The 13457-nt window shown below is 45.8% G+C and overlaps 1 protein-coding gene across 1 annotated transcript in view; it reads left to right on the top strand.

The window, feature by feature from the left end:
* Window positions 1-822: 822 nt before the first annotated feature.
* Window positions 823-13457, top strand: part of Sptlc2 (serine palmitoyltransferase long chain base subunit 2) — an 80395-nt gene continuing 67760 nt past the window's right edge. The window contains exon 1 of the mRNA XM_028876029.2: window positions 823-1059. Coding sequence (XP_028731862.1) covers window positions 934-1059 — 126 coding nt within the window. The 5' untranslated portion in view covers window positions 823-933. The remainder of the gene's footprint in view (window positions 1060-13457) is intronic.

Raw genomic sequence — 13457 nt, 5'->3', positions numbered from 1 at the left:
ATGCCGATCAATTTCCTTTCTTTTGCTATTGGTCCGGATTAGATATTTGGATAGGCACTCAACGCTTTACTAATGTTATTCTTGCAAATGAGTCTATGAAGCAGAAAGAATTTTAGAAGAAAGTAGGCTCCTTAAAGTAGTTAGTCCCTCAAGTTTCAGTTCCGGTTATCAGAAGATCTGGAAATAGATCAGGTCTCCTGACTTTCAAGGAAAGTCTTCAAAGGAAACTGTATAGGGAAAGCCCGGATAGGAACAAGTGACGAGCACGTGAGACGTTCGCGTAAGCGCACAGTGAAGAACGTCGAGAGACAGTCAAAAAGCCTATTCTATTAACACCCACAGAGGAATTTGCTAATGAAATCAGGGAGCTGCCTGTCTCGGGCTTGGATTCAATCCGAGAACCTCTAGGGAGGAAGGGCACAGAGGGCAACCACCACCTGTGCTGGAGAACCGGGAACCAGCTCTGGAGATGGGCTCAGCCCCGGTTTCTTTCTCCACACGCTAATTGGCTACTTCTTTCCGGGCTCCGCCTCCTCTTCAAGTCTGAACCATTAAGCAGCAAATCTCCATCTACGACCTGGCTAGGGCTCCAATCAAGTGCCCAGCTCTCGAGTTCCTCCGAAGAAGCCCCCTGACGCCGGCGAGCCGCTTTCCTCTCGCCCTTGATTGGCCAGAGGCAGCATGAGGCCCGCCTCCCTCGCCTTTGGATTGGCCAGAGCCTCCACCAGGCCCGCCCCGTGTTCCCTCCGGCCGCCGGGCTTTCTGCGAGCCTAGTTTTCTCCGCTGGCCCCGCCCTCGCGTGACGGCCGGACCGGGAATTGGCAGCGGCGCTGCAGCCATTTCCGGTTTCGGGGAGGTGGGTGCGGTGCGGAGCGGGAGTTGGCGCCGCAGCCGCCTCCAGAGCCTGTCCTGCTGCCGGGTGCTGCCGGGACGATGCGGCCGGAGCCCGGAGGCTGCTGCTGCCGCCGCCCGCTGCGGGCGAACGGCTGCGTGAAGAACGGGGAGGTGAGGAACGGGTACGTGAGGAGCAGCACCGCCACCGCCGCGGCTGCCGGCCAGGTACGACGGGATCCAGAAGCCGGGCGGGGCCGGGGACCCCGCGAGCCGAAGCCCGGGGCCGGGCCGGGCCGGACGGGCAGCCGCGCGGGCGGGTCTCAGCGGCCGGCGGGCGGGCGGCTCGGCGCGGCTCAGGTGCGCTGGCCCCCGGGACCCGGCATGGACTGGGCCTCCCCCTGAGCGGCAGGGAGACTCAAGGGCAGCGCGGGACTCAGCAACCATGTGGGGCTCCCCAGTTACCCGAGGCTCCCCAGCCCTGCGGGTCTCCGCCTCCCCAGCGATGAGGGGCTCCTAACCATGCAGGACTCCCCAGATCTTCCCGGCTTCTTCGGTGTGCGGTGTTCCCGAGTTCTGCCCGGTTCCCCGGTCTCGGCGGGGCTCCACAGGCACGCGGGACTCCCTAAGTCTGCCGGCTCCTCGGCTATGCGGAGCACCCCTTCCTTGCCTTTGCTGTCCTGAAGGGCCCTCCCGGTCTCTGGAAGCTGGGTTTCCTCTCCCAGTCTTTCCCATGTGGATCCTGTAAAAAGTGCAGGCCGCTCCCGATGGGAAGCAGAGGAACTCCCTCGGAGCTCGGCAGTACCTTCTCCAGGGTTCCTCCTCAGGTCCCCTCATGTACATGCTTCCTGTAGAGTCTTGCAGCCCCGAAAGTTAGGCAGTGCTGCGGTTGTGGAAGTACACCCAGGCAGCCTCTTCCTACCCCCTTCTGAACTTCCTTTACCAGGAAAACCTTGACTGTGGACTTGGCGGGGAACTCCCCTCGAGTTGTCCTGTTATGCGATTGGTGAGACCCCATGCCACCATCCAGGTTAGTTAGATTCTGGTGGCCCCTTCCTTACACCAAGCAATAGAGCTGTCGTAGAGGGCATTGCTTAACCCAGTGGTACATTGTCATGCGGCCTTATACTAATTAACTGAAGTTGAATCATCAACATATTCATGCAGTTCTAAAATACCTTACAGAGTTCTGACTTCCTGGCAGTATTGTGTTTGTTTTGAGACATGGTTTCTCTGTGTAACAGCCCTAGCTGCCCTGCCTTGTAGACCAGGCTGGCTTCGAACTCACGGAGATCCTCCAGCCTCTACCTCCCAAGTGCAGGGATTAATGCCGGGTGCCACCCCGCCTGGTTTTCCTGACAGTATTTTTTAAACCAGCCTTTCATTTATCGCTACTGACTCCTTTACCGAAACGTGTTTTTAAGGAGGAACTTCTTCAAAAGATGCAAGACTTGACGCTGCTGGCAAAGAGTGCTGTGATGATTTTAACATTTATAAATCTTGTGTCAGGAAGAATAGTAGTTTTTAACCCCTTAGCAGGAGTGTGATTATTGCAGTTTTGATAGGATGATGACCCCGCATTAACATAGATACTAACCTGACCGCTGAATCAGTAACTGTGATAGGCCTGTTAAGACCGTGCTATGGAGGGTTTTTTTTTTTTCCAGATCATGCTGAGTTATTGAGACCCTGGGGAAGAGTGGATGGAGGCTTAAGATAGGGAGTACATAGAAAAGACTTGACCTCCATTGAATGTGTAAGATGTTAAGATTCAAAAGATTGGTTTTCAAAAAATGATTATGTGAGAGAGGGTGTGATAAAAGTCAATTTGTGGTCTGGGCTTGGTGTGGCTGGCCTTTAATCCCAGCAGAAGCAGGTGGATCTCTGTGAGTTCAGTCCAGCCTGGTCTACATAGTGAGTTTGAGGACAGTTTTGGGGGCTATGTTGAGAGACATTATCTCCAAAAAAGGGGGGGGGGGCTGTTGATTTGTTATGAGCCATGGAAGAATTTGCTGTTTTCCCTAGAGGTGTAAGATGGCTAATGAGACAGCATTGTAGTAGTGTAGAATGTGTCAGGGAAACTGAACAGGAGCTAGAAGATAATAGGTGAGGAAGAAGGAAGTCCAAAGCCAGTCATGTGTTAGAGATGCTGTCTGTCTGAATGTTCCTTTCAGTCACTAGATATTCTGACTAAATAGTAAATCAGATTCTGACCTCCTGGAATCCCAACAATTTAGCATTTGTAGGCATGGTATTTCTTCAGAGGTTGCCAACTGTTAAGATGAAGAAATCGCAAGTTATTAAAATGAAATATAAAAATCTGTGACTGTAGCGGGGTGTGGTGGCAAACACCTGTAATACTAGCATGTGGGAAGGAAGCTGAGGCTGGAAGAAGGAGTGTTCAAAGCCCCCCAAAAAAGTCTGTGCTTGTTCTATCTGCCTGGCTCGTTTAACCTACTTTATCGAACATTTTCACCCAAGGCACAGTGGCATTTGGAAGAATGTTCTAATGGAATGTTCTATTTTTCACAAAAAATTTTAAAGCTGGGGTATTTCATTTAGGAGGAATAAGAGCTCTATGTTTATGAGAAGAAGAGAATGTCTTAAAGTCGTTTCGAAGTTGGTTGCGTTAAGTTAAAAAAAAATGTATGTGCTCTAACCCCTGCCTATCTCTCCTTGCATCCTGGGGCAGGGGGTGGGGGGAACTGTTGGGAAATATTGCCAATTCTGTCTGAAAAGACACAGTAAGATACTAGGTATACAAGTGTCATCCTTTCTTTAAAATACTAAATATCACATGGCTGAAACGTAAAAGGGTTTCCTCACATGTCATGTTTTTAATGGACTGGAGAGAAATTAGAAACTTGTAGACTTTCTTCTCTCAAGGGGAGGCAGCCACCTTCTGATATTTGTATACACTGAACAGGATATGTTTGAAGAGAATTAATGCCTGTGTTAACAACGACTCCTGGATGGGGCTGAGTTTGATAAGTAGATAACGTGGTAAGGAGGTATTACGAAACAGAGGTTACTAGTGTTCAATGAATGATGACAGTGGACAAGAGTTTTCACAAGAGCAGCAGTTGAACAATAAAGCACTAAATTTCCTCTGCCATTAAAGAAGTGGGAGGAGTGTCAACCTTTATTGAAATGTCAAGGGTGATTTATAGACTGAGAACAATCTACAGCATTAGAACTGGAAAGAACCTTCAGGGTGTCTTTTTGTCTTTGTAATTCAATCAGTTTATCTCTGCAAGATTTTCTTAAAACCAATGTCTGTGTTTATGGGTTCCTTTGTTTGTTTTGAGTTTGTGACCTTTTAGGTCAGACTGGCCTTGAACTTGTTACCCTCCTGCATCCACTTCCCAGGTGCTGGGAATTCCCAGAGATTGACAAGATTCTTGGGGGTATGGGGGAGGAGACTTACAGCAAATTTTCACAATAACATTGTTTAATAATATTAATCACCAGGGGTTAGTTTTTGTGGATTTAACAATTGATTAATAAGCAAATGACACGGTTGTGTACGTTATCAGCACTTTTAAAAAGACGTGTCTTTATAAAAGTTTAGATTTGGACTCAGATTTTGATTTTGTTTTGTTTTTCCAGACAGAGTTTCTCTGTGTAGCCCTGGCTGTCCTGGAACTCGCTCTGTAGCCCAGGCTGGCCTCGAATTCACAGAGATCCGACTGCCTCTGCCTTCTAAGTGCTGGGATTAAAGGCTACATCTGGCAGATTTTGCTTTAAAAAAAAAAAATATATGAACCAGTATGAAAGAAGAGAAAGGATATTGTTATTGGGACAGCTTTGAACCTAACTTTCTTCCATCTGAGAGTAGTTTTGATGAGAAATGTAAGGGAGGTAAGACTTCTAATGACCGGAATCAGTAGAGTTCGGTCACAAGGAAGCGGTAGGGCATGCGTTGTTCTATTCAGTAGAAGTCCAGCATGGTAGAAACAAGAGTGATTTCAGAAAGAGGCCCACAAGTAACTAAGGAAGGTGATTTACTCTTAGCTCTTGTTTCCACTCAAGACAAACGGTGATTGGGGATTGGTTATGAGATAGTAGGACTAGTAGACCTAATATAGCCATCATACATCCTAGGTTTGGCAGGGTAAGACACCTTAGGCTCTAGGCAGAAATAATGTTGTAACTAAAGAGAACTTGTGAGATAAGTTTTTTTGTTTCAAAGGCATTTTGCCCTAAAGGGAAGAACATTTGGTTTTTATTAGCTGGGTCTGAGAGATTCCAGTCATTTGTGGGACTCAAGCTTCTTTAATAAGAATTTTTAGGCTGGGCTCTGGTGATGCACACGTTTAATCCCAGCACTTTGTGAGTTTGAGGCCATCCTGGTCTACAGAGCCAGTTCCAGGACAGCCAGGGCTACACAGAGAAACCCTGTTTCGAAAAACAAAACAAAGAACAACAACAACAAAAGAATTCTTAGGAAATTATAAACCATTTGGTTCCTGAGGTAGTATTTACAATGGGTGTTAGGGAGGACAGGCTTCCAATTTGTTAGGTGGGCCCAGGTACACTAGAAGCTGGTCATCCTCTCAACAAGAGAGCTAATTGCCTGATTCGGTTATTGAAAGAAGCAGTGTTTATGTAGAATGGGCAATTGAAAGGGATGGGTAGAGGCAGTGTTTGCATGCAGAGTGGTTGGGCCTTACTTGATTAAAGAAATGGGTTTTGCCCACAAATCACTTGCCTCCTGAGTAGTTTCCAAGAAAGCTTCTATAATTTGTGATTTGTGAATAGTAAGATAGCCATTTGCTCTTGACCCGCTTAATCTCAGAAATTTTATTTTATATTTGTTATCTTTAATACTATTTTCAAAACCCTTAATGAAGTTGAGGCTGTTTTTCATTTTTAAAAGATTGTTACTCTTGGTTGTAGAAATGGTACATATTCACTGTACAATCTCAAAGCATTGGAACAGTTGTTTTGTGTTACAGTCAATTGATAGAAAAACACCAAAATTGTATCTATGTAATATTTTGATAAATGTATACATGTGTACATTGTGTAACGTCTAAGTCATATTCAACATGTCTAGCTCTTGATTCATTGATCATTTCTTTAAGGTGAACATTTCAAACAGGCTCAAAGTTGCTATGTAGTCAAAGATTACCTTAAACTTCTGATCCTCCTGTTTCTATCTCCCAAATGCTGGAATCACATGTAGCACTATGATACTGGCAATCTAACCTGGGGCTTTATGCATTTTAGGCAAGCACCCTACCAAATGAGCCATGGCCCTAGCCCAAACGTGATGATCTTGAATCAGTTCAAATAAGCCTTTTTATTTGTTTGTTTCGAAACAAGGTTTTTCTGTATAGCTTTGGAGGTTGTCCTGAACTCACTCTGTAGACCAGGCTGGCCTCAAACTCACAGAGATCTGCCTGCCTCTACCTCTCGAGTGCTGGGATTAAAGGCATGCACCACCACCGCCTGGCCTTAAATAAGCCTTTTTTCCCCCTAATTTGAAAACTTAAAGCAAACGTTTGAGATTTTGATGTTTATATTATATGCCTACATAGAGTGAGAATTCAGGAGATGTTATTTGAAGATATTGGTAGTCTTTGAAGCTATGGCATTGGTAAAGTATATAGAAGATGTCCTAAGGGCTAGAATAAACGATACCAAGGTCATTAAATTTAAGAATCATAATGTTCCTTGGAAAAGATATACAAGGTTGAAGAATAGGCTTGCAAAACACAATTAGGAGGAAGTATTTGAGAAAAACCAAGTTATTTCATTAAGGAGGATAAGCAATATTTTCAGTGAGAAATTATGAATAATAATAGTAATAGAGAGGGCTGTGGGTGTGGTGCAGTTGTAAAGTGCTTGCCTAGCGTACACGAAGCCCTGGGTTCTATCTCTAGAACTTCATAGAACCTGAGTGTAGGCGGAATTTTCCTGTCTCCCAAATAACCAGCAGCAGCTTCCCAAACAACTAACTCGGAGACTTGATAAAAATTTAAATGCTCGGCTAATAGCTCAGACTTGTTACTAACTAGCTCTTAAAACTTAACTCATTTCTGTTCATCTGTGTGTTGGCCCAAGGCTCATGGCTTTTACCTCTATCCCATTTTGTGTGTCCAACTCTGTTCTCCAGTTGGCTGACAACTGCTCTGACTCCGCCCTTTGTAATCCCATTTTTCTATTTGACTTTCTCGCCTAACTTTATTCTCTTCAGCTATTGGCCAGTCAGCTTGTTTATTAAACCAGTCATAGCGACATATTCACACAGTGTACAAAAGGATTATTCCACAGCACCTGAGTGTTGGTGGTAGAGCACTCGGGAGTGGGGACGAGAACAGAGAAGTTCAAGATTCATGGTGATTTTGAGCCTGGACTGCATAAGATCCCATCTTAAAAAGAGAAAAAAAGAAAAGGACACCATATACAGAGTTCCTCCTGAAGGACCAAGAGAAGAAATGTGAATGGCCGCTGTCTCCGTGGTGTGACACTGCCATTACAAGCATGATCTCACAGTGTCCGCAAATGCCCGCACAGGCCAATCGGGGATGGATAGGGAGGGGTCAGGGGCACTCATCTCCCCACGGAACTATTGGCTGTTGGTGGATTCTGGGGAAGGGACAGTTATTGCCTTCAGCTGTGTACAAAATGCAGCGGCTAAACCTGTGGCCACACTACGATCCTGGTTAAAATCAGTGTTATAAAACAAAAGACGTAAATGGGAAAAGGACCTGTAGGGAGAAGAGGTGGAGAACAGGTGGGAGGAAAGAGAAGCTGGAAAATGAGATTAAGTAGAATGAATGCACTGTGTACATGTATGAAATTGTCAAAGTATAAACTTGGTTAATTAAAAAATTAAAAAAAATTGAGAAAAGCCTTTCTAGGTAAATAGTGTCCTCATTTTGCAAATACAATTAAAGTTCAGACATTTCTGTCACTGAGTTTGGAAGTCTTGGCTGTATTTAGTCTGACTCTACCATACCATTGAATTCAGAATTCATTACTAGGCGCTGAAGAGATGGTTCAGCTGTTAAGAGTACTGGCTACCCTTCCAGAGGGCCTCGGGTTTGATGCCCAGTACCCTGATGACAGTTCAGAATCCATTCATAGTTTTGGGAGACATTAAATTGGATAATTAAGGATGATAATTGATTTCATCTCTTGAGAATTGGTTGAAGAGGGGGTGGATGGTAGTTGAAGCCATGGAGTTGGTAAAGTGTGTAAAAGACGGCATTAAGCTAGAAGAGGAGGTGCCAAAGATAGAATACTAGATAACCATAGTGCTTCTCAGGTGACACACATACATGCAACACACAGAGTTTTGAATGTGCCAGAACATAGTTGGGAGGAAGCGGTATGAGAAAAGTCGGTGGAAACAGAGGCTGGCCTTTTCTTGGAATTTTACAGAAGTGTGCTAGCCTCTCCCACTGCATACCACACATGCTAGAGAGAATAGTGCGAGCCTTTGTGTAACTCGCACGAGCTATGCCAAAGCTGGCCATGTTTTTAATCAGCAGGAAACATTTGCAAGGTTGTGACCATATCTCCTCTTACCAGATAAAATCCCTGATATTTGGCAGTATCTGTCTCATGTGAAATGGACTGAGACTGGCTTCCAGAGCTTAACTAGAAAGCATCATTTGACATGATTTTTATTTATCCTACTGTAAACCCACGACAGACGCCTTCAGCTTGCTGTGGACTGGAAGGTGTCCATTGAGAGGCGCACTGGGCAAGTGTGTCTGCACGAGTTAATGATGTGTTAGTTTTCTCAGAGCAGTTTTAGGGGTCCAGTCTGCCATGGCTTTGAAGGCATGTGGAGCAGTTCCGTGCAGACAGGAGTGTGTGGCAGGTCCGTGCTGACCTTGTGGCGGTGGACCAGGAAGCAGAGAGCTCTAGATAAGGATCAGGCTCTGCTATAACCTTCAAGGTTGCTCCCAGTGACTGATTGCTACCCGCTAGGGCTCTCCTCCCAAAGGCTCCACAACAGCACTGCCCGCTTGGGGCCAAGTGTTCAACAGCATGATCTTGTGGGGACATTTGAGTCTTACACTGCCCTGATTTCCACTGTAGCAGTTTCTGTTTCAGTCACGTTATGATAACAGGCTCAGGCAGGAGACTGAACGCATGGCAGCTCTGCCCCATAGCCTGCTCTTTGTCTCAGCTCTTACACATCTCTAAGGTGTGCCGATCCTGTCATGCCAGCCTCTTTGCTCGGCCCTTTACACAGGCTAGTTGAGTGTGGCTGCATGTGCCCATTTTTCTTGTCTGAGAACACATTTTATGTGTGGGGTGGACTCCTGTGGCCGCATCTGTATTTGACCATATTTCCTTGGTCATGTTAACACTTGAGCAAAAGGAACCCAACAACCCTCTCTTATAGAGAATGGAGTTTCTGATGAGAGAATCTGAAAAGTAGCTGACTGCTGTGAGAAAAGGTTAGGAAACCTCTGCTCCTGAGGCCTGGGAGTTTGCTGCTCTATACCTTTGAGAATCATTTGTCCTCATCAGTTTTCTCCCTTATTGCATACCACCATCCTTTGAGTAAGTCGCCTGTTCCTTTAGTTTAGCTAGAGCCTTCTTCATTACTCTCAACTGAAACGTGACAAGTTCAACTTCTCTATGAAAAGCTCTTCCAGTTGTCGATACTGCTGTTTGGTATATACTGGGTTAGCATATCCTGTAGACTCTTTAGGGCTTCAAGGTGTGTACGTGCATGTGTGTTAGTTTTTGTTTTTGTCAACTTGACCCAGACTAGAGTCACATGGGAGGAGGGAACCTGTAAGCTTGTCAGTGTGGCATTTCCTTGATTGTTGATGGGTGTGGGAGGACCCAGTTCACTGGGCGATGATGCCACTGCTGGGCAGGTGGTCCTGGGAGGAATAAGAAAGGTAGTTGACTGAGCCTGAAGCAAGCCAATAAGCAGGTTTTTTTATGGTTTCTGTCTCTGCTTTGCTTGAGGAGTTCCTGCCTGGACTCCATCCACTCAGTGATGGCCTGTGATTGGCACATGTAACTCAAACCCTTTTCTCTCCAATTTGCTTTTGGTCAGTGTTGTGGCACAGCAATAGCAGAACAAACTAGAATACATATTATATTTGAGGACATCAGATTTTACTCACTTGCTAGAACTATCAATTTGCCACATTGTTCATAATGTATATGATGATCGATAGCCTCAAAACTCCAGAAGACCACAAATCAAAATTCTCTATTTGTCTACTGTTTGTCAGATTGTGGGGAACAAATTCAAAGCCACCCTAAGCAAGGTTAACTCACAAAACAAAGAGGAAGCAATAGGTTATTTTAATACGGGCTTTCAGGAACATTGACTGTTTAAGGAAAAAGAAATCTAGGTAGGGCTTTTCTTCATGCCCTGTTGCGGCAGAGACTCCTAACTGCTCTCCACTATGTGTTCTCCCTATTTTCATACCAGTAATCAAACCCCAGGTTCTCAGTGTCACGTGGCAACCGAGTGCCAAGTCTCTTGCAGTTAGAGGACGCCCATGTGATGATTTCTGACCAGTGGGAAGTGACTAAAGTGAGGTGTACATCTTCCTTTATCCTCCTCCTCCTCTCTCTTCCTCTGTGGACCGTTGTGCAGATATAGTTGCAGAAGACAGCCTGTTAAGGGAAGGCAGGAGGATAGGTTTTGTGGGTGCCAGAGATTAGAACTAGACCTTTATGATTGCAAAGCAAACATTTTGACAACCTAGCTACATTGCAGTCCTTCATGCTTAATTTTTTTTTAAGCTTTTTCAAAGGGGCAGAAGTCTGTTTTTACACACACACACACACACACACCCTAGACAGGGTTTCTTTGTGTAGCTCTGACTGCCCTGGATCTCGCTTTGTAGACCAGGCTAGCCTTGAACTCACAGGTGGCTGCTTCTGTCTCCCAAGTGCTGGTATTAAAGCTATGTTCCATCCATCTGGGCCCAAGCTGCTGCTGAAGACCGTGGTCCTACCATAGCTGGGGTCTGTGTTGATGTCTATGGCCCACGGTACCACCAAAGGCCACACATCTGCCCAGGGTCTAGGCCACAACCTGCAGCCATGGTGGTGTCTGAGGGTCATGCTGCCACTGGGGCCATGCCAATCTGGGTGGCCTGTACTGCCACATGGGGCCATGTCTGGGCCCTTTTGCTGTCTAGGCCCTCTATCTGGGTCCATCTTCCTGTAGCAACCAAGGTCTGAGTTGATATCCATAGCACCACAGAGGGCTGTGCAGATGCCCAGGGTCTGGTCAGCCACCTGAGGCCATGTTGGTGTTCAAGGACCTTGCTGCCACTGGGCCATGATGACATTCGGGCCCAAGCTGCTGCAGAGGGCCATGTCTGGGTTCCTGTTCCTGCTGCACCTGGGGTCTGTGTTGATGTCCATGACCTGTGTTACCACAGGGGGTCATAGGAACTATGTGTGTTGAAATCTGAGGGTCTGGCTGAGCCTGTCCTGCCCCTTACTGGACCCTGGAATAACTGGCCCTGCCTCTCGCTAGACATTTTAGCAGGAAAGTTGGCCCCAGCCTCATGGGATAGATGGCCTCACCACGGATGTAGGAGAGGTGTGGGAGAGCTGTGGCCCTCCCTCATGGCATGGGCCTAGGAGAGCTGGCTCCGCCCCTTACCCGAGGAGGGCAGTCCCAAAGGCCGGGACTAGCTTCTCCACTACCACCCAGACCCACATCCTGGGCCTTAGGTTGGCCTACCCTAACATCTACTCCATACATGACCTGCCAGAGTGTGTGAAGGGACTGGTCCTGCGGAATGATCGCGGCAGGATCTCCATGATTCAGGGTGACAACGCGATATCCAAGAGGAGTTTCAGTGATGATCCAGTAATGATGGTGTGCCAGAGGCCTTGAACCGGACCAGTGACTTACTGCAGTGAACATTTTTCTGGTGGGGCTGAGTAGACAAAAGGGTATATACTGTGTAAAGTATAGGATAATTGAGGAAGATGCCTGACATCAACCTCTGGCCTCTGTCTGCACATACATGCACATGCCCCAGTACATGTGCATGCATTAGTCACATACACACACACACAGACATATACACATGCATGTGCAGAGAAGATTTTTAACCTTTACTCAGTAGCTTAGGGAAATTATTGTATACTCCAAGATCATAAAGATTATTTTTTAGCATGTTTCAATTTAATTTTTTGGATTTACATTAGATATTTAATAATCGAGGATTGATTTTTTTTTATATAGTATGTTATCAGGGAATCTATCTATTTTTTATTTAATTAATTTGTTTATTTTGAGACTCGGTCTCTATGTAGTTCTGGCTGTCCTGGAACTTCACTATATAGACTAGGCTGGACTCAAACTCATAGAGATCCTCCTGTGTCTGCCTCCTGAGTGCTAAGATAAAAGGTGTGAGCCACCATTTCTTGACCAGGGTTCTACTTTTTTTTTTTTTTTTTTTGGTTTTTCGAGACAGGGTTTCTCTGTGTAGCTTTGCGCCTTTTCTGGGACTCACTTGGTAGCCCAGGCTGGCCTCGAATTCACAGAGATCCGCCTGGCTCTGCCTCCCGAGTGCTGGGATTAAAGGCATGCGCCACCACCGCCCGGCTGGTTCTACTTTTTATTTATTTGCACATACTAAACCATTTTAATTCATAAAAAAGCAATTCATTCTTCAGTAATTTGAAACACCACTTCTATCATTGGTCCAATTTTTTATTCACAGTGCTCTTTTACTGGGTTTTCCGTTCTGGTCTATTTCCCCATTGTTTAATTAAAATCCTATGCCCACATTACTATAGATCTTTAATCACTATTACTTGATGTAATTCCACCTATTCCTTTAGCTTCGCAGGCACTTTTGTTCTTGGTGATTGGTTTCCTACATGAGTTATAGAATCAATTGGTTCAGAAAGCGTAGGATTTTCAGTAGCACAGTCTTGTCCTACAGTATGTGTTGGACAGCTAGTTTGGAGAGCACTTTTCAGTCAGTCGACGTTACTGTTCTAGTGCTGTGAAGAGACCACAACCAAGGCAACTCGTAAAAGAAAGCATGTAAGGGTGGGGGGTTGCTTACAGTTTCAGAGGGTTAGTCCGTTGTCGTGGTGGGAAGCAGACAGGCATGGTGGCTGAAGCCATAGCTGAGAGTTTTACATTCTGATCCACAGGCAGTAGGCAGAGACCGACACTGAGCCTGATGTGGGCTTTTGAAACCTCAAAGCCCACTCCCAGTGACACACCTTCTCCAACAAGGCCACACCTCTTAGTCCTTCCAAGCAGTTCATTAGCTGGAGACTGAGCATTCATATAATACTAACCTATGGGGTTCATTCTCATTCAAACCACCAAACACACACAAAGCCAGCCGTTACAGAACTTACTGTAATTACAAGAAAATAGAGGGCCTGTCTAATTTTCGTAGTTTCTCTGCCTATCAAAGAGACTGTGGAAACACATTCAAAGCATGGCATATACTTTGTATGATTTGCATCAGTCTCCTGGCTCTTCCTCTAGTGCATGTGATATGCAGTGGGGAGAGGGTAATTCCAAGAAAAGATCCTGATTTCAGCAGTCCTGATTTGAAAGAACAGCAGAAATGTGTGGTGTCCCTTACTGCGGAAGGTATGATAGCCGGTCTTGGGTTGCTGAAGAGAAATAGGTGGCTCAT

Source organism: Peromyscus leucopus, chromosome 14, assembly GCF_004664715.2.
Source record: "Peromyscus leucopus breed LL Stock chromosome 14, UCI_PerLeu_2.1, whole genome shotgun sequence".
NCBI classification, from domain to species: Eukaryota; Metazoa; Chordata; class Mammalia; order Rodentia; family Cricetidae; genus Peromyscus; species Peromyscus leucopus.
Note: the sequence above shows the minus strand (reverse complement) of the source record. Positions and strands in the feature narration are given on the sequence as shown.